The sequence below is a fragment of the Anopheles cruzii genome, chromosome 3 (genome assembly GCF_943734635.1).
Source record: "Anopheles cruzii chromosome 3, idAnoCruzAS_RS32_06, whole genome shotgun sequence".
NCBI classification, from domain to species: Eukaryota; Metazoa; Arthropoda; class Insecta; order Diptera; family Culicidae; genus Anopheles; species Anopheles cruzii.
The window spans coordinates 6,870,682-6,893,103 of NC_069145.1; the positions used below are offsets into that span (position 1 = coordinate 6,870,682).

The 22,422-nt window shown below is 54.2% G+C and overlaps 4 protein-coding genes across 4 annotated transcripts; all 4 read left to right on the forward strand.

Moving 5' to 3' along the window:
* Positions 1–429: 429 nt before the first annotated feature.
* On the forward strand, positions 430–2,411 carry LOC128269739 (motor neuron and pancreas homeobox protein 1-like). Its single transcript, XM_053007140.1, has 4 exons — positions 430–565; positions 758–1,825; positions 1,890–2,068; positions 2,130–2,411. Exons 1-4 carry the CDS (start codon positions 430–432, stop codon positions 2,409–2,411), a joined length of 1,665 nt encoding a protein of 554 aa, XP_052863100.1.
* A 2,548-nt stretch (positions 2,412–4,959) lies between these two features.
* Positions 4,960–16,765, forward strand: LOC128271833 (poly [ADP-ribose] polymerase tankyrase). The gene is made up of 11 exons (XM_053009488.1): positions 4,960–5,155; positions 12,731–13,513; positions 13,611–14,470; positions 14,535–14,754; positions 14,830–15,062; positions 15,136–15,405; positions 15,468–15,756; positions 15,827–15,984; positions 16,052–16,344; positions 16,423–16,579; positions 16,639–16,765. The coding sequence occupies exons 1-11, from the start codon at positions 4,960–4,962 to the stop codon at positions 16,714–16,716; spliced, it is 3,537 nt and encodes a 1,178-aa protein (XP_052865448.1). The 3' UTR covers positions 16,717–16,765.
* Positions 16,766–16,833: 68 nt separating this feature from the next.
* On the forward strand, positions 16,834–17,832 carry LOC128269740 (loricrin-like). Its single transcript, XM_053007141.1, has one exon. It carries the CDS (start codon positions 16,834–16,836, stop codon positions 17,830–17,832), a length of 999 nt encoding a protein of 332 aa, XP_052863101.1.
* A 1,231-nt stretch (positions 17,833–19,063) lies between these two features.
* On the forward strand, positions 19,064–22,370 carry LOC128272433 (protein spartin). Its single transcript, XM_053010240.1, has 2 exons — positions 19,064–19,301; positions 20,176–22,370. The coding sequence occupies exon 2, from the start codon at positions 20,199–20,201 to the stop codon at positions 22,107–22,109; it is 1,911 nt and encodes a 636-aa protein (XP_052866200.1). The 5' UTR covers positions 19,064–19,301; positions 20,176–20,198; the 3' UTR covers positions 22,110–22,370.
* Positions 22,371–22,422: the final 52 nt, after the last annotated feature.

A 22,422-nucleotide genomic window follows, 5' to 3' on the forward strand; every position in this document is an offset into this window, starting at 1 on the left:
CACCACATTGAAGCTCGTTCAGCGTTCGACGAGCGTTCGACCCTAATCTTCTTTTTTGGCGCTACAACCGCTGAGCAGTCTTGGCCTGGCACCAGAGACAATGCTAATCTCTGATGCTCTTCTGTAACATTTAATTTTTACGGACGGGATTGTTAGCCCCGCGCCAACCCCCCTGTCACGCCGGTATCGGGAATCGAAACCATGGCCGGTTGAGTTACAACCGATCCCGGGATTCGAACCACGGCCAGCTGCGCTGACAGCGAAGAGCGTTACCGACTGCTCTATCAGCGGGTCGACCCTAATAGTGTCCGATTTTTGTTCTTCCTTTCTATCCTACAGATCGTGCAGTGAACGTAACGAAAGGGGAACTGTAAGCTAATCGGTCCTAATTCCGTTGTCATTTGGGAGCCACACGCCGAGGCGATTAAAATGATCCACCATCAGCCGACAAAGTATCACCATCACTCCGCGAACCCTTTGAGCCACTTCCTCAACCTGCACACAACGCATGCGACGGCGGCGGCCGCTGCTGCCCTGGCGCTTGCCACCGATGGCTTAGGACACGGCCACCCTCACCATTCCCACCAAGGGCCGGTGGGACCAACGGCACCACCACCACCGCAGCATCATCAGCACCATCAGCAGCATCAGCATCCACAGCAGCCGCCACAGCTAATGACTGGCTTTGAGCCGCTCCGAGCGGATCGTCGGGCGACCTCCGTGATTGACCACCGCCGGAGACCTTCGCATCGATCAGCAGCGGAAGACGATGAGGAGCACGACGAGAGCAGCAACGAGAAGAGCTATCTCGGCGAAGTGTCCAGCGTCCGTCGAGAACCCTTCGACGCGCTAACCGAGCCAAGTCTGGGCGAGGTCAGCGACTCGGACCCCAACATCGACATCGATGTCGACGATCGCCGGGATGGCCGCGAGGATGAGAGCAAGGACGACGAAGAACGGAGACCGGCAGCCGAAGGTGGTGTGTTTGAGCGACTAAGTCCAACGGAAAGGCACGACCACGACGGGGAAGAAATCGCGATCGAGGAGGCCGATTACAAGGATACGGTAGAGGAGCACGATCCCACCAGTCCCGGGGCCGCCGATACAACGGCGGCCGTTCTCGATACGGACGGGTACGTGGGGAAGTCATTCACAATAGCCGCCATTTTGGGGCTAAAGAAAAAGCAAGACGATGCGGCCGCTGCGGCCGTCGCCGCGGCCACCGAGTACGGTGACAGAGTAATGAACCTCTCGACCGGCGCTGGCTACCATCAGCAGCAGCAGCAGCACCATCAGCAGCGGGTGGCGGCTGCAGCGGCTGCTGCCGCCGCCGCCATCGGTAGGTTGCCGCTCGTAATGGCGGCCGCGGCAGCCGGTATGGAAAAACGTGACCGGCCGGACAGTGGCGACAGTGCCGACACGTGCGCAGGACCCCTTGGGGGTTACGGCGTGGGACCACTCGGCGGAGGACAGCAACAGACGGCGATGCAAAATCTGCACCAACTAACGGCACTTCATAGTGGAACGGGAAGCGGCGGGAGCTTTTCGGCGTTCCATCCCTCCTCCGGTGGTGGAGGCGGTGCTGGACATACGCTCCACCCGGGCACACATCACCACCACGGACACGGACATCATCATCAACACTTCGGCAACCACCACTTCCACCATCATCACCAAGCTCAGCAGCAACAGCAGCAGCAGCAGGGACAACAGTCGCACCAGCACCATCATCAGCAGCACCAACAGCAAACCCCCGGCGGACACCACATGGCGCTGGGCCCTCATCACCATCACAGCCATGGCCACAGCAGGGAGAAATTTAAAGGTAAAACTAAAGCGCTTTTTTGTTGTTGAAATGTGCTCCTAAACTTGCCCCCCTGTTTTTGTAGAACTGAGCAAAAAGTCAGCCCTGTCCTCGTCGGCGGCCTCCCTGAAGAGCAAACGGGTGCGAACAATATTCACGCCCGAGCAGCTAGAACGGCTCGAGGCGGAATTCGAGCGGCAACAGTACATGGTGGGCCCGGAACGTCTCTATCTGGCGCACACCCTGCAACTGACCGAAGCTCAGGTGGGTATTCGGGGTTCCGGAGTCCTAAGCGTCCTTCTAATCTGCCTTCTCCATCTCGCAGGTCAAAGTATGGTTTCAGAACCGACGGATCAAGTGGCGCAAGCACCATCTGGAGATAACGCAGCAACGGCTGGCGTTGATCCGCCAGAGGCAGCTAGCGAGCGGTACCGGTGTTCCGATGCCGACCGTAGCGCCAGCACCCGCGCCGGTTCATCTGGGTCAACAGCAGGTGCAGCAAGGTGGCCTGAGCGGTGGCAGAATGGTCAACCCGATCGAGTCACCCGAACTGACGATATGCACCGACTCGATGGAGGCGCGCAGTGGCAGCGAGGGCGAAGACTAGAGACGAAAGCCGACGTGGCGTCGTGTGGATGGTGCCGGGCAGTCTATCATACAGGGAGAGCTAGAGCTAAACATATATGTATATCGCCAACATGTATACAACACCGTAGTTCCTAGGGCACGTGTAGTGTAAGCGAAGTAGCGTGTGAAATTGTGCGGCTTTCGGGTACGCAAAGTAACCCGAAGTGAGCCACGAAACATTACCCACGACAACGACAAGCAAAGTAAACAGGCTGTTAGAGCGCTAGAGCCGTAATGAACTTTTTGTAAATATGTTGTGTATGGACAAAAATATACGATGGCACGTCCGAAGGTGAGTGTGACTCCAATAGGTGTGTTTTTGAAAAGACCCTCGAAAATTAACTTTTGATTTGAATTCAAATGTACCACAGTACATTCCCACTCAAACTCACAGCATCTGACAGCACACAGCTGAGTGCCACAGTTGACAGGCCGTTTGACAGCTCCGCAGCAGATTTCTGGCTGTGTGTGAGTGTGCGTGCGCTTGAATCCTTGGCATTCCGGGTTTAGAGCGTACGCAAAACACAGAGTGGGCATAGAGTGGGCCCAATGCGTGTCCAGACGGTGGGCAAAGCATTTCTTGCTTCTTCGCCAGCCAGCCAGCCTGAGCTAGCTCTCGTGTGTGTGGTGCATGAAAACAACAAAAACTTTTCAACGACCCTCCGGGACGGGCGTACGCGACTCCCGTGGTGGTGACGAAAGGTAGTGAAACACTTTTTCCACCGCAGTCAGCCTAGTGTCCGTCTCACTATGGTTGTACTCCGTCGTGAGTTCACGAGTGTTCTTTCAACGGGAGTTTTGCTAATGCAGTTCGCTTGTTTCTTCAGCTGCCGTCGCTGCCATCGTGGTGGTGGTGGTGGGGCTGGTACGTTTCAATTCGAGTGGTAGTGCGGTGGCAAGCGAAAACGAGCTGCAATGCAAAACAATCGCCAAAGACCACAGCGCGAAGTGCACGGATCCTGGGCGGATTTCGCCACAAATCGCCACATACACTCCGCCCAGCCCTCCGTGGATGGGGCGACCTTTGCTGTCAGTGCGAAAGGGGCTCTTGTCCGGAAACCCGTAACCCTGGCTACTAGACCTCTGCTGAAGCCACTACTGCAGTTTCTGTGCATTTTACAACCCAATTCTTGGGCGTTGTGCGAAGGGAAAGTTCTCTCGGGGGGCGCTTAGAAACCAGCACTTTCCAGAGGTTGTCACCGTGATTCGTATTTGTACACAGCTGGCCGTGAGTGTGCGTGCGTGTGCTATGTCTGGAGTGTGCGTGTGTGTGTGTTTATCGGTGACCCACCCCCCGCGTACGCAACAAGCCCTCACTCGCTCGCGCACAGGGCAAGCTGTGATAACACGTCGTTCCCCCACCCCCCCTTCTTGGGACGCTTTTGTAGTTTTGTTTCGGACCCCCCCGACTTCGGCGCCCGACCCGTTCCGAGTGACGTTTACAAACGAACGGGACTCTGGCGGGACAAGTTTCGCCGTCCGTTTGGCCTCTTTTTCAATTTTTGCACAAACGTTCAACACCTTGCCCCCCCGGCCGTGGTCCGTCGTCATACGCCCAGACGCAGCGATACGGTATGCGCGAAGCACGTTCCAAGGGGGGTCGGTACACTTTTGGTCCCCTTTTTACACTCCTAAACCTATTCTAGAATGGCCAGGGAAAATGGTGTTGTGCGCTGTCATTCCAACAGTTTTCGGCCTACTGTGGCGTTAATCCTTTCGTGGAGCTTCTTACAGCCAGCAGTAGGCGCAGCTCGTATATTGTTATTGTCCCCATCGCTGCTACTATCAATCCGTGGAAGGACTATCAGTGAGACGGACGGACAGCGAAAGAGTGGGATGGCTGTTGAAAGACTGTTTCCGGTGGAGCCAAAGAGGATTATTCGTTTCATTTTAGGTTCCGGTGCCGACCGAAATCTTTGTACCATTCTGTGCTGGGCTGTTTCGAAGATCTGTCACATGGCGCAACTTGCAACAATCATTCCCACAGAGAAGGAATTTGTGTCAATACTTAATTCCAAAAGAAACATTTTTGCTCTAAGCTTTCCGGCCCGGTCACGTTTCTTAACGGGACCGATCTTCTTCATTCTAATGATGGTTCTACAACGCAGCGCTTTTGGCTCTTCTTATGGAGAGCGATGATTTATCACCAATTAAAAGGAATCGATAGTGGCAGCTAATTGCTGTTTTCTCGTTTGCTTGCGTGGTCTGATCTGATTCCTTTTCTTTTCTTTCTTTTTCCCCTATCTCCCGCCGAGCAGGGCGCCGTGCAATGGATTAGATTGTACGCTGGCTCGCTGGCCGTAATTAGAAATGAAAACAAAAAATAACAAATTAGTGTAGCGTTAACCCCCCTTGGTTTACGATTCGAATCGAAAAGTGAATTTCCGGTCATCAGCGGAATTGCGGTGAACAACAGTGCACGACACACAGAGTGAAGGCAAGCGGGGTGGCATTGTTAAGAGCTCCGACGGAAGCCGTCCAGACGACCGAACGCGAAACTGGATGCGTCCGAGATCGGGTTGAGAGAAATGTCGGCCAACCGGAGCCGCTCGATGCTGTCGGTCAACCTCGAGGCGGCCGCAATGGCCAACGATCCGCTGCGGGAACTGTTTGAGGCCTGCAAAACCGGTGATCTGGTGAAGGTGAAGAAACTGATCACCGCGCAAACGGTCAACGCACGGGACACGACCGGAAGGAAGTCGACGCCACTGCACTTTGCTGCCGGTAAGTGTGGGATTTGCCCCCGTTTATAGAGTAGTAGCTGGCCTCCTCCCGAGTTGGTTCAATTTCCGAATTCCCGAAACAGTAAGCAACAGAGATTAACAACATTGTTTATGTTGCAGGCCAAGACCGCTCGGCGGTTTAATTGCCGGATAAGAAGAGTGGGATTTTCTTTCATCAGATCCGTGAACCGGATGTTGGTTCTGTGGTGCATATTTCAGCCTCAAAAATCTGGTTCCCAGCCACTTTTCATTTCGCCTTAATTGGGCCATTGAAATGCTGTCAAAGGTAGCATAAATCTGACGCAGATTAGTGCGCGAAGCGGTTGCAAAATCAGGACCCAGCACACAGATGTAAACTACTGTTCCCATCGAATTGGGTCGATAGAAGTGACATTATTATGATGAAATTGTGGCAGAACCGATCGGGGGAAAAAAGCGATATATTTAATTTCATTATCCTTTCTTCTTTCTTGCGCAATAAGGATGTGCACTGGAGAAGCGATGGAAAAGAGTGCGCGACATAACGAGTGCTGGTGGCCGCCAAGCGCCCCGGTTCAGCTTCCGGTTCAGTGCACTACCCGGGAATGCATTGATAATCTTGGTAGCTTCCGGGTGGTGTGGCTCAGGGTACCCTTTTCAGCATCGAGGGGATGTCATTATCGAGAATATCGCGGTTGAATGAGAATAGGGACAACACATCATCATTACTGATTGACTTCAGTGCGGGCCGAGGCCAATGATAGCGCGACAAATGCCGTGCAGGCAATGAGCAGTCTTTTATGGAAAGCGGATTATAGAGTGTGTCGCCGTTCGGGTTGGGGAACGCAGGGAAAAGTGTAACGTCATACTAGCCCTGCAGTATTAACGTTGGCTCATGGCTGCCAGAACTCTTTTCTCTCTCTCTGTTTCAGGTCCCTACTTTACCCCTTTTTGGTTGCCTTCGCTTTTGAAAGCTTACACCAAGTTTCTTTGTTGGTCAAACCGCTGGGATCACTATCTATCATGGCATGACCTGCAATAGCCGCAGATATGATAAAGATACTACGGCTAAGACACTCTGGCCGTTCTGCTGCGACACTGCTGTGAAAAGAAAACGAAATCCCTGACATTGGACCAGTTTCTGTTCCCGGCGGAGAGCGTCGGGGAAAGATTTATTTACTCGCGCGATGTACCCGCAAATGGGAAAATGCATAATTAAGCTCCGGAACGGCACACACTTCGCCGCTGAATACGGGTCATCTTCGTCATCATCGACCGTGGAAAATCCTCCAGCTGCCCTCCAGCTTTAAATCAATAAGTTTTAGTGGACTGGCAGCAAAACTGAAAAATGGTGCAATACCTAAAAGTAAAAACACTGTATTTTAACCCTCCTATCCCACAGTTTGTAACTCGTTGCACGTAGCAACCGCACTTGAATTAACATTTTGCGATATTCAGCGACCGTTCGCAAAGTAACCCACCAGACCAGCCTGTCAGTGGTTGCTTTGCTGCACTTTAAACCGACCTCTCCCTCTTGAAGCGACTCTCGGACGATGAGGAAATTAGCCTACTACTGTGTACCAGCGATGTAACGAGAGCGCAATAGATGACCATCGGCTTCAATGGTACGTGCCGGATCGCCAAAGCTCAGCTGTGCTCCGCTCATTAGCGCTCTTCCAGCGCTGATGAGTCAATCCAGCATAGGCGCCGGACAGAATGAATATTGAATGGCCTCCGTCCGAAGTGTCTTATGGTTCCTTGTTTGCCTTTCTTGTGCTCATTCGGCAACTCTATCTCTCTCTGTCTGCGGCGACGTGGATCGGAAGCTCACTTGGTGGCGGCTAATTTTCGTCACTTATTGTTCATCGCGGAGCCCATTGTTTTGCTTCTACATGGACACAAAATGGACGCTGTGCTTGAAGTGAAGCAAGGAAAAACTTGCCTTTAATGTTCTTGAAAGTGAGCCAAGCTTCTAGTGTGGCCTGCGAAAGTGAGGGCCATCCCCTCCAACGGCACATCCCCACCAACAATCGTAGTAGCTTGTGGTTGTGCCTGAGAAGTGGCGTCTCGGTCGGAGGATAATTTCTCGGCGAAAAGGCGGCGATTTGGTAACAGATTCGTCGCGAACGCGCGGCTCTTGGCAAGCAAATTGGGAAGAAACAAGAAAAATGCGCACAAGCGTTTGCTCATCTCGTGGTGAGTCATGCTTTTTCATCATAAGCCGTTGATGAGCGTAATACGCGACGGAAAAGGAAGCTTCGACCGTAGGGACGCCTTTCAATGCTAATTTGTTGATTTGGTTGGCTTGTTTGCCATTTCCCTTCGCCAAAAGCGGCACAGGGTACCGGATCTATGTTGGTTGGCTGTGTTGCTCCGGGGCGGCTGTAATATGTAATATGTTGAACACGGATCGCGCGCGGGTGCGTGTGGTTGCGTTATGCGCCGTGAATCATATTCGTCGATCGAGCCGCGCGATCGCGCTGATGATCGTGCAACGCTCGAGCACGCCAAGAGTTGCGTCCCAAAGGTCTCGATCGGCAATGTTTACGAAGTGTTTTACATGCTTTCGGTGCCTGGGCACGATCGTGGCGTATTTTTTCATCATTCGTACAACTTGTTTAACCGAATCATTATCGAATCGATTGTCTACTTGTGCAAATACGGAAAGAGCCACGCACGGTATGGTTTCTCACACAAAGTCGTTTCAGTATTGAAATGACGTCGGTATTTAACAAATTCTACCAGGGGAAAGACTCTAAAGTAATTGTTCAACACTGTTTTGTCACACAAAAATGGCGATGGGCCGGCAAAGTGACCAGCAGAATCTGACTTCCTGCTGCTTATCATCTACCTGGTCACGCAGAATCGATAAGCAAGGTCGGTATTCCTTCTCGATAAGGACGGCTGGCCGTTGAAAATGGGGTTGGGTTCCCCAATTCACTCTGTCCCGCGCTGCCGTACGTTGAATTTAAACTTGGACCTGGTGCGCGAAGTGAAATCGAAACGAAACGTGTCGTTTCGGTTCCTCAACCGGCGCAGCAGGTCTCGATCGATCATTTAGGTCTCGATCGCCGCAGCGCCGAGGAAAAGTTTTAATGAATTATTTAGTATCTACTGCCACACCGCGTCGTTCGGCCAGCAAACAGCGATCAAACAGCTGATAAAATGATTATTCATTAGCCGATCTTCGCCGCGATGCTGGTTTCCCGGGAGAAAATTCGCGTTCGAAATTATGATTGGTGGATTGGTGGGTTTTCTCCTCGATGACCGGCGAACCGGTTGGGAAATTGTGCCGAAATTTGGCACCATGATTAAGAGGATCCGCCGCCAGCTTGCTAATAACAACCGCTTTCTGGCCCGACCCATGATTTCCTCCATAAAGCAAAAGCGGCAAGCGTTTTCCTTCGAATATCGAATACGCTTTTCCGCCTGTAAGTAACTTGGCCGCAACATTTACCCCGATCACCTGCGTTTTGGCTACTGTTGCGCTACGGTTGAGGCAGCAGCTGGTCCTAGAAATTTGTGGGCTTTTTAAATGGCTGAAGGTGGAGTCGATCGTCGAAACCTTCCCAGAGGAGCGAACCGGAAAACCAGAGCGGCAATCAAGAGCTTCGATTGGATTCGATCCGCGAGATGGTCTCGCTCGATCTTCCTTTGTGGGGCCAATACACCGCCAGCTCGCAGCAGCTGCCGCGGGGTCTTTAGGAGGAACTTAGAGAATAGGAGCAGCAACATCGATGCTTTGGAAATAGGGCAGCCGAGATCCGTCAGTCTGCTCTCTGCCATCGGTGGACCCCTAAGTAAGTGGGGGCCTGCTGTGAAAAGAGTGAAACGAAGCCGCGACCCCCCGGTGAGGGGTCTATAAAAAATGCACATCATTGTGGTGTGCGGTGCCGTGGTTCGTTTGCACAGACGGGTCTCTCGCCGTCGCGTCCCAGGCATCGCTTTCCAGCTAGTTCTCCGTTCCGTTCCCAGCCAGCCAGCCAGCCAGCAGATGCTGCTGGTGGTGGGCTGGGTTGATGCAAAACTTCCTCTGTCTGCCTGCCGTCTGCGGAAGATGGGCCAAAACGATAAGTTACCGTGAGGAAAAACAAATAATGGCAGGAAAATTACCACCGGTACTTGCCTTGTGGAGAATAGCGGATCTGGTTTGCTGGTCCCTCTTCGCCGGCCCATTCGGGTTGCTGATGCTGCGATGGCGATGGACCCCAATCTGTCGAAGCCCATGTTCCATTGTAGGTTCCGAACTCCCTCTCGAAGCCTTTCACTATCAAATCATGCCGCCGCCGTGATCGGCTGCCCCATCACAGCAGGGTTATTATGATCGGTGCGATTTGGGGAAGAAACCCTGTTCGTGATTTGAGGCACGTTTCGATCGAAATTCCTAAGCGATACGCGACGACGGACGATATTTACTTCTTCACTTTTTAGAACCCTTCTTCATCAAAAGTCATGTATTTGTTACATTGCCTTGATTCATTCGACAGCTTGTAATTTTTTACGACCCTCTGGCTTCTGGCTTATTGTTTGTAAAATCGTTACTAGAAGTTGCTTCATGGTCAAAGAGGCCCCCAATCAGGCTTGGCAAAATTTATCGCACAGATTAGATTACTGGCCAAAATGGCTTTTCGGTCTTGTGCGCCATCGTCTCGATCGAATTCGACAGATTTTGGGCTCTAAACTGCAAGATAGTAACGGCTCCAGCAATGTTTTGTTTGCCAATCATTGTGCAGCGAACTGATTGTGGATAATTTGCCCACTTTAGGCCGGCCTTGTTCGAGTTCCCGATTAGGTCTTTCTTCCAGACAACTGCCGTTTCGTTACCTTTTCGGAAGCGTTAAACGTCATTGTAAAAAAGGTTGCCCCCTGAGTGCGGCAATCAAACGCGGCAATCTGAAAATATTTTGAGAGATTAATAAGAAACCGATTAAAAGGCGCGACCCGCGGTTAGACCTTCTTTGCTAACACAGCGCAATTGACGGCGATGAATTTGGGGCGACCAATTGCAGCTGTTGCTGCAACTCCCCGTCAAGAATTGCCCGATTTTAATAATCAAAATTGCTGCCCCTTCGCAACTGCTGCCCCTTCGCAACTGCTGCGATTACGATGGCCGCCACCAACACTGGCCAAAACGAGCCTATTGCACCGGGGCACCCTGCTCCGAACGGTCCGAACGCAAACGGTGGTCTCGTTGCTAGCGAGAGAAGGTTAACAAACGAAACTGACAACCGACGGAGGACCCCTCTTGGGTGGGTGAGTGGTCTTAGCGCCCGTCGTGGTTGCATTTCGGGTTTGGCCACAACCAACACCATGAGCACCAGATTGCAGAACTGCACACCAACACCAGGGGCCAGCCACAGCCCGCCGATGGTGTTGCGTGGTGCACACTGAGCTGAGCGGGTGGAGGCTCTGCGTCCTCGGTCGGTGGCTTAGTGGCGCTGCGCAGCGCGTCGTCGTGACCTGGTTTCTCGTGGCGCTACTACGTGCGGAGATTTGTGAACAGAAAAATGGCTCATTTGGCTGGCGCTATGGTGCATGTTGAGGAGAGGAAGGTTTGCGCATCGCGAATGGCCAGACGCTTTCGCTGACCTGAAGATGAGAAGCCATTTTGCTGTTGCAATTGGTTTTGCTCTAACCCGCATTAAATGTTTTGCTTCCACCACACGAAAAAAACGAAACCTCGGACTTACGGCCCCGAATCGGAAGGTGTTTAAAGTTTCATGTAAACCACCCGTATCGCTGTGGACGGAAGCGAAACGGTGGCCGATGCTGGGCTTTCGTCGCACCGCACCGTTGTTTACTATGCGCAACTCGTCTCGGCGAGGCCAATCCCTATCCTGCTGTTATTGGCCATCCATCGGGCCGAGGGCAGCATCGGGGTTTTCACTTGGACACTTTCCAACGGCGCTCGGTTTCTCGGTTTCATGGACAACGACCACGCCGTGTGCCGCTCGATTTATGGTTGTCACGGACACAAGGGTCTCCAATGGCGAAGCAGGAAAAAAGCACCCGAAGAAGGCACGGGCAGCCGGTGTGACCTTCCGGGCACAACGAGCGGAAAGCGGATTTCGTGCCCCATGCCCCGCACCAGGGACCATGGATCTTCTAATTATCCCAGCCCAGCCTTCTAAATTCGATCCGCGGAATCGAATTGAGAAACGAATTAAGTTGGTGGGGCCACCAAATGATGACGATGTGTTTGAGGTGCGGCAGTGTGTCGGTAAATTCTTTGGTTTTTAAATACTTCGCGGAACTTCTAGATTCAGTGGGCCTCCAATAAATCTCTTTTTTAGATGGCAGATGGATTGCGAAAAATTCAAATGAATGTTATTGAGTGATGATCACTAATGAAATGTTGATTAAAGGTCGATTTGGTTCGAACGTTTTACTCTACACTTGATGAATATTCGACTGTTTTAGGCTTCCCTTTATTTTCATTCGCTCCGCGTTCCACAGATCTCGTAAATTTTTATTTTTAAACTCCAAGAGTGCTTGATCTTCTGGCAAAATTGCGAAACATGACAATTGCATACTGTCTGTCGACCTGTCATCGTCACCTCTGCTGCGAGTGAAGCTTACGGCGAAACCGACATAGTAGTCATAGCCGACCCGTCGAAAAAAAACAACCCACAAAGGCTACAAAATCCGAGCTTTCCGCATGGTATGTGGCATCACTTCCTAGGCGTGCGTGCTCACGCACTAATCGTCATTATTCATCCTCGGCCCCCCGGGCAGGCGGCAGTGGAAAAGACAATGCGTTTAATGTTTGATGACATCATAAACAACGGGCAACTCCACCTGGCCAATTGGAACCTTCCCATGGGGGGACTGTGCAGCGGAGCGAATGAAGTGCACGTTTACGCGGGGTCCAAATCCGGGCTATCAAATCTGATGCCGAGCTTTTTTGGCACTGCGGGTTGATAGGAGCCCGAGCCCCGGCACACTGCACTCTTGGTCGTGGTCTTTTTTCTTCCCAGCTAATGGAGCGACAGCGAGTGGCCGCTACATAATACTGTGGGTAACAAAAAAAGGAACATTGACCACCGTGCCGCGGATGCCACACCTCACACACATGGTTCGGTGGCGCGGCGCGTCGCGGTTATAACAGCAGCAGAGAAGAGCTACGCCGCCCCGTCGTGTATAGCGGTTGTTTCGCAAAACTTAATAACGGCACGCGAACCGCCACCGGTTGGCAGTGGGCCAACCGGGTTGTGCTGGTTGGTCCTTTTGCCTACCGCGTCACTGGTGGTGGTGGTGGTGCCCTCTTATGAAATGGTTTTTTCTGGCGCATTCTTTTTGTTCTTCCTATTTCTATGTCCCGTCGGAGCCTTTCATCCGGGTTTTCGTGTACAATGCGGGCCGCGATTGTAGAGAAATGACGTGATAGCCGTTTTGAAATTGACCGTAATAAATCATCGTCGTACCGCGGGGAGTGCATCGGGTTGCAAACGCAGCATGGAGAACCGTGTGTCGAGTAACCACGAACCCGGGGCTCTTGCTTCCGTTACGAACCGTCACGCCGTCTCGAAAAAGGCCCCCGAAAACCAATCTTCTAACTAATATCACCGTTACTGTTCTTTCTGACTGTTCATTTTAGGTTACGGCCGACGGGACGTGGTCGAGTTCCTGCTCGGTAGTGGAGCCTCCATACAGGCCCGCGATGACGGTGGGCTCCATCCGCTGCACAATGCCTGTTCGTTCGGGCACGCCGACGTGGTGCGTTTGCTGCTCGAAGCCGGCGCCAATCCGAACACGCGCGACAACTGGAACTATACGCCACTGCACGAGGCGGCCAGCAAGGGCAAGATCGACGTGTGCATCGCCCTGCTGCAGCACGGGGCCGATCCGAACATACGCAACTCGGAGAACAAGATCCCGATCGATCTGGCCGACCCGTGTACGCGGCCCGTCCTGACCGGGGAGTACCGCAAGGACGAGCTGCTGGAGGCGGCCCGCTCCGGGTCGGAGGATCGACTGCTGGAGCTGCTGACGCCGCTGAACGTGAACTGTCACGCCAGCGATGGTCGCAAATCGACCCCGTTACATCTGGCCGCCGGCTACAACCGTATCCGCGTCGTGCAGATCCTCCTGCAGCACGGGGCCGACGTGCACGCGAAGGACAAGGGTGGCCTGGTGCCGCTGCACAACGCCTGCTCGTATGGCCACTTCGAGGTGACGGAACTGCTGATCAAGCACGGGGGCAACGTGAACGCCAACGATCTGTGGGCCTTTACGCCACTGCACGAGGCCGCCTCGAAGAGCCGGGTCGAGGTGTGCAGCTTGCTGCTGAGCGAGGGCGCCGATCCGACGCTCCTGAACTGCCATAACAAATCCGCGATCGATTCGGCACCGACGCGCGAGCTGCAGGAGAAGATTGCCTGTAAGTGTTTTGACTGTGCCGGCACGGCGCGGCCAATTCCCTTTGGCCCTTTGTGGGTTCTAATTTTGTTTTTCCATACTCCGCTTTCGCTTTTTAGATGAATATAAGGGCCACTGCGTACTGGATGCTTGCCGACAGGCAGATCTGCAGCGGCTGAAGAAGAACCTCACGACGGAGACGGTCAACTTTGTGCATCCGTACTCCGGTGACACCCCGGTGCACGCGGTCGGCCAGTCCGTGTACCCGAAGCGCAAGCAGGTCCTCGAGGTGCTGATCCGCAAGGGCGCACTGCTGAACGAGAAGAACAAAGACTTTCTGATGCCGGTCCACATCGCGGCCGACAACTCGCACTACGAGCTGATGGATGTGCTGCTACGGCACGGCGCCAAAGTCGACGGGCTCGATGGGCTCGGTCAAACGGCACTGCACCGGTGCGCACGGGAAGATAACATCCAGGCGTGCCGGTTGCTGCTGTCGTACGGTGTCGATACGAGCATCGTTTCACTGCAGGGCTACACGGCCGCCCAGTTGGCCACGGAGAATGTGCTCAAGATCCTGCAGGATCTGCCCAGCGATACGGTCGACCTCGAGTGTCAGCTGCTGGAGGCGGCCAAAGCGGGCGATCTGGACACCGTGCGGCGGATCGTGCTTTCGAGCCCGCTGACGGTGAACTGTCGCGATCTGGATGGGCGCCACTCGACGCCGCTACACTTTGCGGCCGGCTACAATCGCGTCCCGGTGGTCGAGTTCCTGCTGGAGCACGGGGCCGAGGTGCACGCCTCGGACAAGGGCGGGCTGGTGCCGCTGCACAACGCCTGTTCGTACGGTCACTACGAGGTGACGGAGCTGCTGGTGAAGCACGGCGCGAACGTGAACGTGGCGGACCTGTGGAAGTTTACGCCGCTGCACGAGGCCGCCGCCAAGGGAAAGTACGAAATTGTTAGGCTTCTCATCAAGGTAAGTGACGCGGGGGTTAGTGCGGTTCCTTCCCTTTACTCAATCTCGCTTTACGGACTCTCAGCACGGAGCCGATGTGACGAAGAAGAATCGTGACGGGGCCACACCGCTGGATCTGGTGCGCGAAGGCGATCAGGACGTGGCCGATTTGTTGCGGGGCAATGCGGCCTTGCTGGACGCGGCCAAGAAGGGCAATCTGGCGCGGGTGCAGCGGCTCGTGACGCCGGAGAACATAAACTGCCGCGATGCGCAAGGACGCAACTCCACGCCGTTGCATCTGGCCGGTATGATGGGCGATCGGTGGTGGTGGAGCGCATCCGATCGCTGATCATACTATGGTTTTTTTCACTCCTTTCTAGCCGGTTACAACAATCTGGAGGTGGCCGAGTACCTCCTCGAGCACGGAGCGGACGTGAACGCCCAGGACAAGGGCGGTTTAATCCCGCTCCACAATGCCTCTTCCTACGGGCATCTCGATATTGCCGCGCTGCTCATCAAACACAACACGGTCGTGAACGCCACGGACAAGTGGGGTTACACGCCGCTACACGAGGCCGCCCAGAAGGGCCGTACGCAGCTGTGTTCACTTCTCGTATGTATTGGCCAACGTCACTATTACCGTGTGCGCTACTACCATTTAACTGCTTGTCTGTCCCTTCGTTCAGCTCGCTCACGGTGCCGACCCGTTCATGAAGAACCAGGAAGGCCAAACCAGTCTCGATCTCGCCACGGCCGAAGACGTCAAGTGTTTGCTGCAGGACGCGATGGTCGCGTCTCAGGGAACCGGCGCCGGCGCTGGTGCAGCGGGAGGTTCCAGTTCCGGTGGGATTCTGGGCGCGAACGGAGCACACCTGTCCACGGCCTGCTCGCCGACGACTGAAACGGTCACACTGCCCACGGGAGCCTCCATGACGCTCTCCGTTCCCGTTCCTCAGGTACGCTCAGCGGGCGATAGGGATCCTCAGGGAGCTTCATCTCATTGGCCCGGGCCGTTTAGCTTCCAATTCGCAGTTGCCTCAGCCCGGCGCAGGGCGCCGAAGCGAACGTCGACGGGATCGTGGTCGATCACGACGACAAGCTGCCGACGGTTTCGATCGAATCGTCCGTCTCGGTGTTCATGGGCAGCCTGCAGCTGGAGCACCTGATCGAGCTGTTCGAGCGCGAGCAGATCACGATGGACATTTTGGCCGAGATGGGCCACGAAGACCTGAAGCAGGTTGGCGTCTCCGCGTACGGGTTTCGGCACAAGATCCTGAAGGGGATCGCTACTCTGCGCGCCACGACGGGTAAGACAAACGGGACACACAAAGCCCGAAAGCAAAGAAACACTGACCCGACGCCCCTTTTCGCTTGCAGGTCTTGGCTTAACACCGAACCCTGGCACACTGCTGGTGGATCTGCTTCCCGACGACAAGGAGTTCCTTGCGGTCGAGGAGGAAATGCAAGCCACCATCCGGGAGCACCGGGACAACGGCCACTCAGGGGGCTTCTTCACACGCTACAACATAATGCGGGTAAGATGGGGTGATCTTTTCGGCTTCTGATCCGTTTTAACATCCGTCCATCCGGTCCTCGGGGTAGATACAAAAAGTGCAAAACCGGAAGCTGTGGGAACGGTACGTGCACCGGCGGCAGGAAATATCGGAGGAAAACGGTCACCAGGCGAGCGAGCGGATGCTGTTCCACGGTTCGCCGTTCATCAACGCGATCGTCCAGAAAGGGTTCGACGAGCGGCACGCGTACATCGGGGGCATGTTCGGGGCGGGCATCTACTTTGCCGAGCACAGCTCGAAGTCGAACCAGTACGTGTACGGCATTGCCGGTGGCATCGGTTGCCCAACGCACAAGGACAAGTCATGCTATCAGTGCCATCGGTAAGGATCCGAATCCTGCCGTTGTGGTGTTATTGGTCACTAATCCGGTACCGGGTACAATATCTCTCTTCCCTGCAGACAACTGCTGCTGTGTCGCGTGGCCCTCGGAAAGTCATTTCTGCAGTTTAGCGCCATGAAGATGGCCCATGCACCGCCCGGTCACCACTCGGTGATCGGGCGTCCGTCGGCCGGTGGTTTGCATTTTCCCGAGTATGTTGTCTACCGTGGCGAACAGGTTCGTGTGTCCGCGGCTCTTTTCGATTCGGTAACGCTCACACGCATTCGACCTTTCAGGCATACCCGGAGTATTTAATAACGTACCAAATAGCGAAACCGGACGACGGGACGGCCGGCGAGGAGCCGGCAAGATGATGGACGATTTCAGCCGTTAGTAACATCAGCCAAAACAACAACATTCTCGTCTCCGTCGTCGATGGTGATGGTGATGGTACTAATGGAAGTGGCACCGGCAACACTGCCGGCAGTCTTATGGGTGGAACGGCCAACAACGGTAACGGTGGTAACGATGGTGGTGGTGGTGGCGGTGGTACAACATCGCCCGGCTCGGGGACTCCCGGTGGCGGTGGATCCAACTTTACGCGCATCCGGTCGACGACCCGTTCCACGATGGCCAAAGCGACGGCGGTGCGTGTTTCGACGGGCAAAAAGTTTAGCCAACTGCTGATCATCACTCCGGCGGTGGCCATCGACAGTAACGGGCACGACGATTACACTGGGCCGTTCAATTCTTCGTCGCTCGACAGTGGCTGTGGTGGTAGCAGCGAAGGCAGTCTGTCCGATGAGCCCGCCAACGGTGCCGGTGGTGGTGATCGGCGTAACAATAACGCAACCCGCTTGCTTCCACTGCTCGGTGGCCGCGCGATGGGCACAGGGGATCAGGGGTCATCGTCGCAATCCGCGGGCGGCGCAGGCGGGACCGCCGGCGGATGGCGCTGGTGTGGACTGATTTGTTCCGCGGTGAAGTGTTTTCGCGCGGCAGCCGGTACATCCGGTGGCGGCGGCAACCGACAGCGGTCGACGACCGGCAGCGGTGATGATCGACAGCGGCAGTACAGTGCCACGGCAAGCACCACGGCCGCGATGCGGAACCCACGGAAGGGCACTCGGTTCAGTAGCGATCGTGTTTACGAGTACACGATCAAAAGTTATCATCCTCCGCAGCGTCCCCGCCGTTCAGCGGGAGACGCGGTCGGGAGCCGCTCCGGTTCGATATCTTCCTCCACGTCGGTAGCAGGAGGAGGAGCGGGAGCGGGGGCCACACACGAGGCCGACCATGACCATATCAACAACAATAGTGCGGCGACTACCGGCAATGGGAACCTTTTGCTCAGCAGCTCCACCGCGCTACTGCCAGGGTCGTCGGGTGCGATCGTCGTCACAACGGCCACCGGTGATGGTGCCGCCGCCGTCAATGGATCGACCGGTGGGGGGGTACACGAGAGAACGAACATCATGTATAAATTGTGACCAAGCGGTTGTCGTCTGCAAATAACGATCGCACTTATCGCGGATCGTTCGAACGAAGCGATTGTGTTCATCGGCGAAACATTAAACTTGAAGCACCAAACGGTGTTCCACTTCTTTTCTTTCTCCGTCTTAACGCGCGTAACATAACCTCTAAGCGAGTAGTGTATCTTCTTTTAGTGGAAAACTATGAATTAGCGAATTCGAGAGCCACTAGTATCGTAATCTTTCTCCCCCCGATAAGCTGAGCCGTGTTCGATCGTATGCTTAATGTACCATTTAAAAATCCCATATCATTACCAACTATCACCATCGTACCATTACCATTAGCCGTTCACGAAGAAATAGACGGAAAAAAGAATAAAAGACCAAACGGGCAAAACTACGAACGTGAACCGTGAAACAATAAACGCGAACGACGAGAGTGGCAAGCATGATGGAACGCGAGGCTTAGGGCCGCGGCGTCGCACGAAACAGAAGGGATGCCGACCTATCGATGGAATAATATTTCGAATTTAAGCGTGGTCAAATCGTGTACGCCACCGTGAGTTTGTGATTCATACGAAAGAGGGAGAGGGTGCCGGTGAGAAAGACCGCGGCGGGCACGACACTTATACATCCTACACCTTTTTTTACTATGCTAAATAAAACGAAGAATTACCGAACAGAATACCCCGAGTTGATGTTTTCTAGCTCTAACGGAACTAGCTGAAACGATTCTCCCTGGCGATCTCGAATGGAATTGCTTTCAAACATTGGGCGGATTTCAAAATTCTTCTCTGTCCGTCCGTGTCCGTTGGAAGCCGATGCAAACGCTTCCGAGCGCGAAACGCTTCAAGAGACCGCGTGCGCGAAAACCTAATCCGCGAGAGAGCGAGAGAGCGAGAGCGCCACAGAACGAAAACGCACTCGCAACAACCATTGCGAGGCCAGCTTTAACCAACACCAGGGCAGATTGCGTTGAGAAATAGGCAAAAACAAAACAAACCGACTCCGACCGAACAGTTTTGACAGTCGCACTCGTGCTGTTCTAGTTCTAGTCTCTTCGCGATAGTTTCTCGAATCTCCGCTTCCATCGCTTGGTCATTTGTTTATTTTCTGTCCGATATTAGGACGCCCGGACGACACAGTAGCTTTGGTTGTCTTTCAACTCCTGTGCAAGTACTTCCTCGTTTAGAAAGTGTTTTTTTGATGTGGAATTTGTCACCGCCAGTGCGCTAAATGTAATGCGTTATTTGTGGACCAGTGACGATCGTTCTGCTTGCGTGCCACTTCCAAGAAGAATCTGTGATCCGTTCCTTGGCAAAAAGTAAATTTGTTCTGCTCTGGCTGACGAAACATCGAGGCAAACCGCGTAAAGGTCACGCCATCGTCAGTCGCTTAGAATAACCGCGGTGTCGTTAAAGCAACAGGCCGTGAATCAGTCTGGTGTTGTCGTGGTGATAAGCCTACGCCGATTCCAACTAAAGGAGGTAATAATTGTAGTTTAATGTAGAAACGGTTTTTGTGCGGGACCCAAGGTGCGGGACACTTGCAGGGCTTGACTCCGTTGTCCACCGACAGAAACACTTGCCCTGATATCGGATTACAGAAGCATCATAGCAGAGTACGGAAAACCCGCATCGGATCGGGGTGCTGCAGTTAGCAACCTCCTTGTTCTTTTGATAATTGGAATTCGTCGCATGCGCATAACTCTTGGAAACATTTTTCAAATTCGTTGCCATCCTGGAGCAACCTGTTGCATGCCACTCCGGAAGTTTCGTAAAACATCACGATTTTTTCCACTTTTGTCTTCAAAGTTTTAATTCACCCAGACGGAGGGAGTTCTGGTTCGTTAATTTCGCAAAATGCATTCATTGTGGCAATTGTTCGCAGGTCAGTGGAACACGTCAGTTTGGAGTGCCACACCGAAGTAGTAAATGCCAGAAAGTATCGCACTTGTGGTATCGCTTATGGAAGAGCACTGCTTTTTAGGATTAAGTCATCATCAAAGTAGCGCTTGAATTGTACACTTTTGAACTATTTTTTGCAATTCCATCTCATTCCTCCTCCTTCGTTGTGATCCGGTTTACAAGCGAATTAGAGCGGTTAAAGCTGCTTTTTGTCGCGCTGTCCAATTTGTATTATCACCATCGTGAAGTAAACGACCGTTTTATTGCAACAACACCAACTGGCGAGGAAAGAGGACGACCGGCCAGAATTTAGTTATAAGTCGAACTTCAATGTAGACTCTGCTTGATAGCAATAGTTTTGGGTCATCGCAAGTTCAACCCGCTTATCAGTATTTCAGGTCCTATCGAATCCTCTTCCATAGATATTGATTGTGCCATTTATTGTGCCCCACAGAATCTACCCGCGCTGCACTGAAAATGGTCTTCCCGACGAGCCTCCAGCAAGCGTCTCCCGAGTGGCGTCGCACATTCGAAACCATCAAAGCTGGCCACGACGAAGCGTACCGTACGATCGAGCGTGCGATCAAGCTAGAGGAGCACGAACGGCCGGATCTGGCGCTGCAAGCGTACAAGGACGGGATCCGACAGATCGACGAAACGCTGGCCCTTCCGGTGGAGGTTCCGCAGGGCCCGGCGGACGTCGGCGACGGTAGCACTCGGCAGCTGACGAGCGACGAAAGTTGGCAGCAAGCGATCGCAATGATACACAAGATGAAGCGGACCCGCGGTGAGGTGCTGCAGCGTCTCGGTCAACTCGGTGGTGGTGCTGGTGATGCTGGAACCGAGGACGGCGGAACTCTGTCAACGTCAGCGGGACAGCGCCCGTGGACGTACACCGAGCTAGCGATGGCACTGCGTGAAATGTCTGCCTCACGGCCACCCGAGGACGATGGCGAGGACGGATCTTCCGCGTCGTCGTCGTCTTCGTCGCCGCACCTGGAACTGCTCTTCTCGTGTCCCGGCGTCCAGGTGTACTACATCGAACCCGATGGCGTTGTGAGCCATTCGATGGCCGACTCTACGCTGCGCATCGTGCGGATCGAGGCCGACGAACGGCGCCGATTACAGGAAACCGTTTTCCTGCAGGTCATCGAGACACGGGCCGCGACACGCATTGAATGCGCCGAGGAACCACTTCTGGTCGAAGTCGAGGAAGTGCAGGAAGCCACTACAGATCCTCCTGCGGCCCGTGTCACCGTCGTTGAAGAAGTGTCCGAAGAGAGAGAGTGTCCTCCACCGGCAGCTTTTTTCCTGTATCCCCTCATTCCGGGCGTTTCGCCCTGTTACCGGACCGAGTACGGTGCGTTCATACTGCCCGACCTGCAGACCACCGGCGGGGAGCAGGACGGCCGTGCCATCGGGTTGGTGGTACCACCCGGTGCGGACGAAGTCGTACTGGAGATTCTGATCGCCCTGCTGCACGGTATCGTCACGCAACCGAGCGATGCGCGCATCCGGAAGCGGTCCCTTGGTCTGCCCGATTCGAACACCGTGTCGGCGGGGATCATCCGGGGCGCTTACTACGTGTCACGTGGATTGGTCCGCGGTGCGGAACGAACCGGGCAGCTGATTGCCACCGGCACACCGTACGTTATATCGAAACTGGGCCCGAAAGCCACCGGCCAATCCGCACCGGAGGGCGAGCCCACCGTGCACGTACCACCGACGGTTCGCACCGGCATTGAGATGGCCCGCAGCGTCACGGGGACGGCGGCCGGCGTGACGAGTTACGTGGCGGGAAAGGTTGGTTCGGCCACGATGGCACTGGGGCGCTTTCTGGCACCGCACATCCAGCGCCACGGGAGCGCACTGCTGGCGTACGGTACCGGAATGAGCGAAGCGGCCGCTTCGGAGCGTATGAACGGAGCGCTTACGATCTGTGCCGGAGCGGTCGAAGGATTCGGAACGGTGTACGAGGGCCTCGAACGTTCGGCGGGCATTCTGGGGAAAAGCTTAAGCTCCAGCACGGTACAGATCGTGGAGCACCGGTACGGCGAGGAAGCGGGCCGGGTGGTGGGCAGTGGGCTCGATACGGTCGGCAACGTGATCAACGTGTCGCACAACATCAACTACATCACGCCGAAGGGGCTCGCCAAGCGGACGGCCAAGAATGCAGGGAAAGCGCTCGTCGCCGGCTATCGGCCACCGGTGCCGGAAGTGGATGCGCTACTGGTCGAACCGGGATCGAGCGGCAATGCGATCGCTTCTTCGAGCGCTCCGGCCATCGTCGGTGCCAGCAGTCAGTCAGTCACCACCGTGCCCGCGGCCGTACTCTATCCCGATCTGGAAGGGCTAGCGAAGCAGATGCGCCAGCTGGATGGCATGTAGAACGTGGCCAGTAAGATGCAAGACAGTAGAATTTAACTTACCTGACAGCCTGACAGGAATCTCCGAACAGAATCTGAGCAAATATATACATTGTTATTTGTGATTGTTATCGTCGCGTGTGGTGATCGGAACACTGAGAATCTCGGAATAGTGGAACTCATATGCTTAGCCTTTATCCATTCGGCCCTTTGGCACTATAGGAGCGGTCGAAACTCAATACAATAAATAGTGATAATGTACAACACACAAACTGAAATAAAAGTTAACCACCTTGGATTTGATTTCATTCTATCCTTTATTACTGTCCTCGACT

Excerpts from the sequence above, each read along its gene's own strand:
- LOC128269739 (XM_053007140.1), top strand. The coding sequence starts at position 430 with ATGATCCACCATCAGCCGACAAAGTATCACCATCACTCCGCGAACCCT. Across the intron at positions 566-757 it reads CACCGATGGCTTAGGACACG|CAGCGGAAGACGATGAGGAG; the intron begins GCCACCCTCACC and ends CGCATCGATCAG. Across the intron at positions 1,826-1,889 it reads CAGCAGGGAGAAATTTAAAG|AACTGAGCAAAAAGTCAGCC; the intron begins GTAAAACTAAAG and ends CTGTTTTTGTAG.
- LOC128271833 (XM_053009488.1), top strand. The coding sequence starts at position 4,960 with ATGTCGGCCAACCGGAGCCGCTCGATGCTGTCGGTCAACCTCGAGGCG. Across the intron at positions 13,514-13,610 it reads GCTGCAGGAGAAGATTGCCT|ATGAATATAAGGGCCACTGC; the intron begins GTAAGTGTTTTG and ends TTCGCTTTTTAG. Across the intron at positions 16,580-16,638 it reads TTGTCTACCGTGGCGAACAG|GCATACCCGGAGTATTTAAT; the intron begins GTTCGTGTGTCC and ends TCGACCTTTCAG.
- LOC128269740 (XM_053007141.1), top strand. The coding sequence starts at position 16,834 with ATGGGTGGAACGGCCAACAACGGTAACGGTGGTAACGATGGTGGTGGT.
- LOC128272433 (XM_053010240.1), top strand. The coding sequence starts at position 20,199 with ATGGTCTTCCCGACGAGCCTCCAGCAAGCGTCTCCCGAGTGGCGTCGC.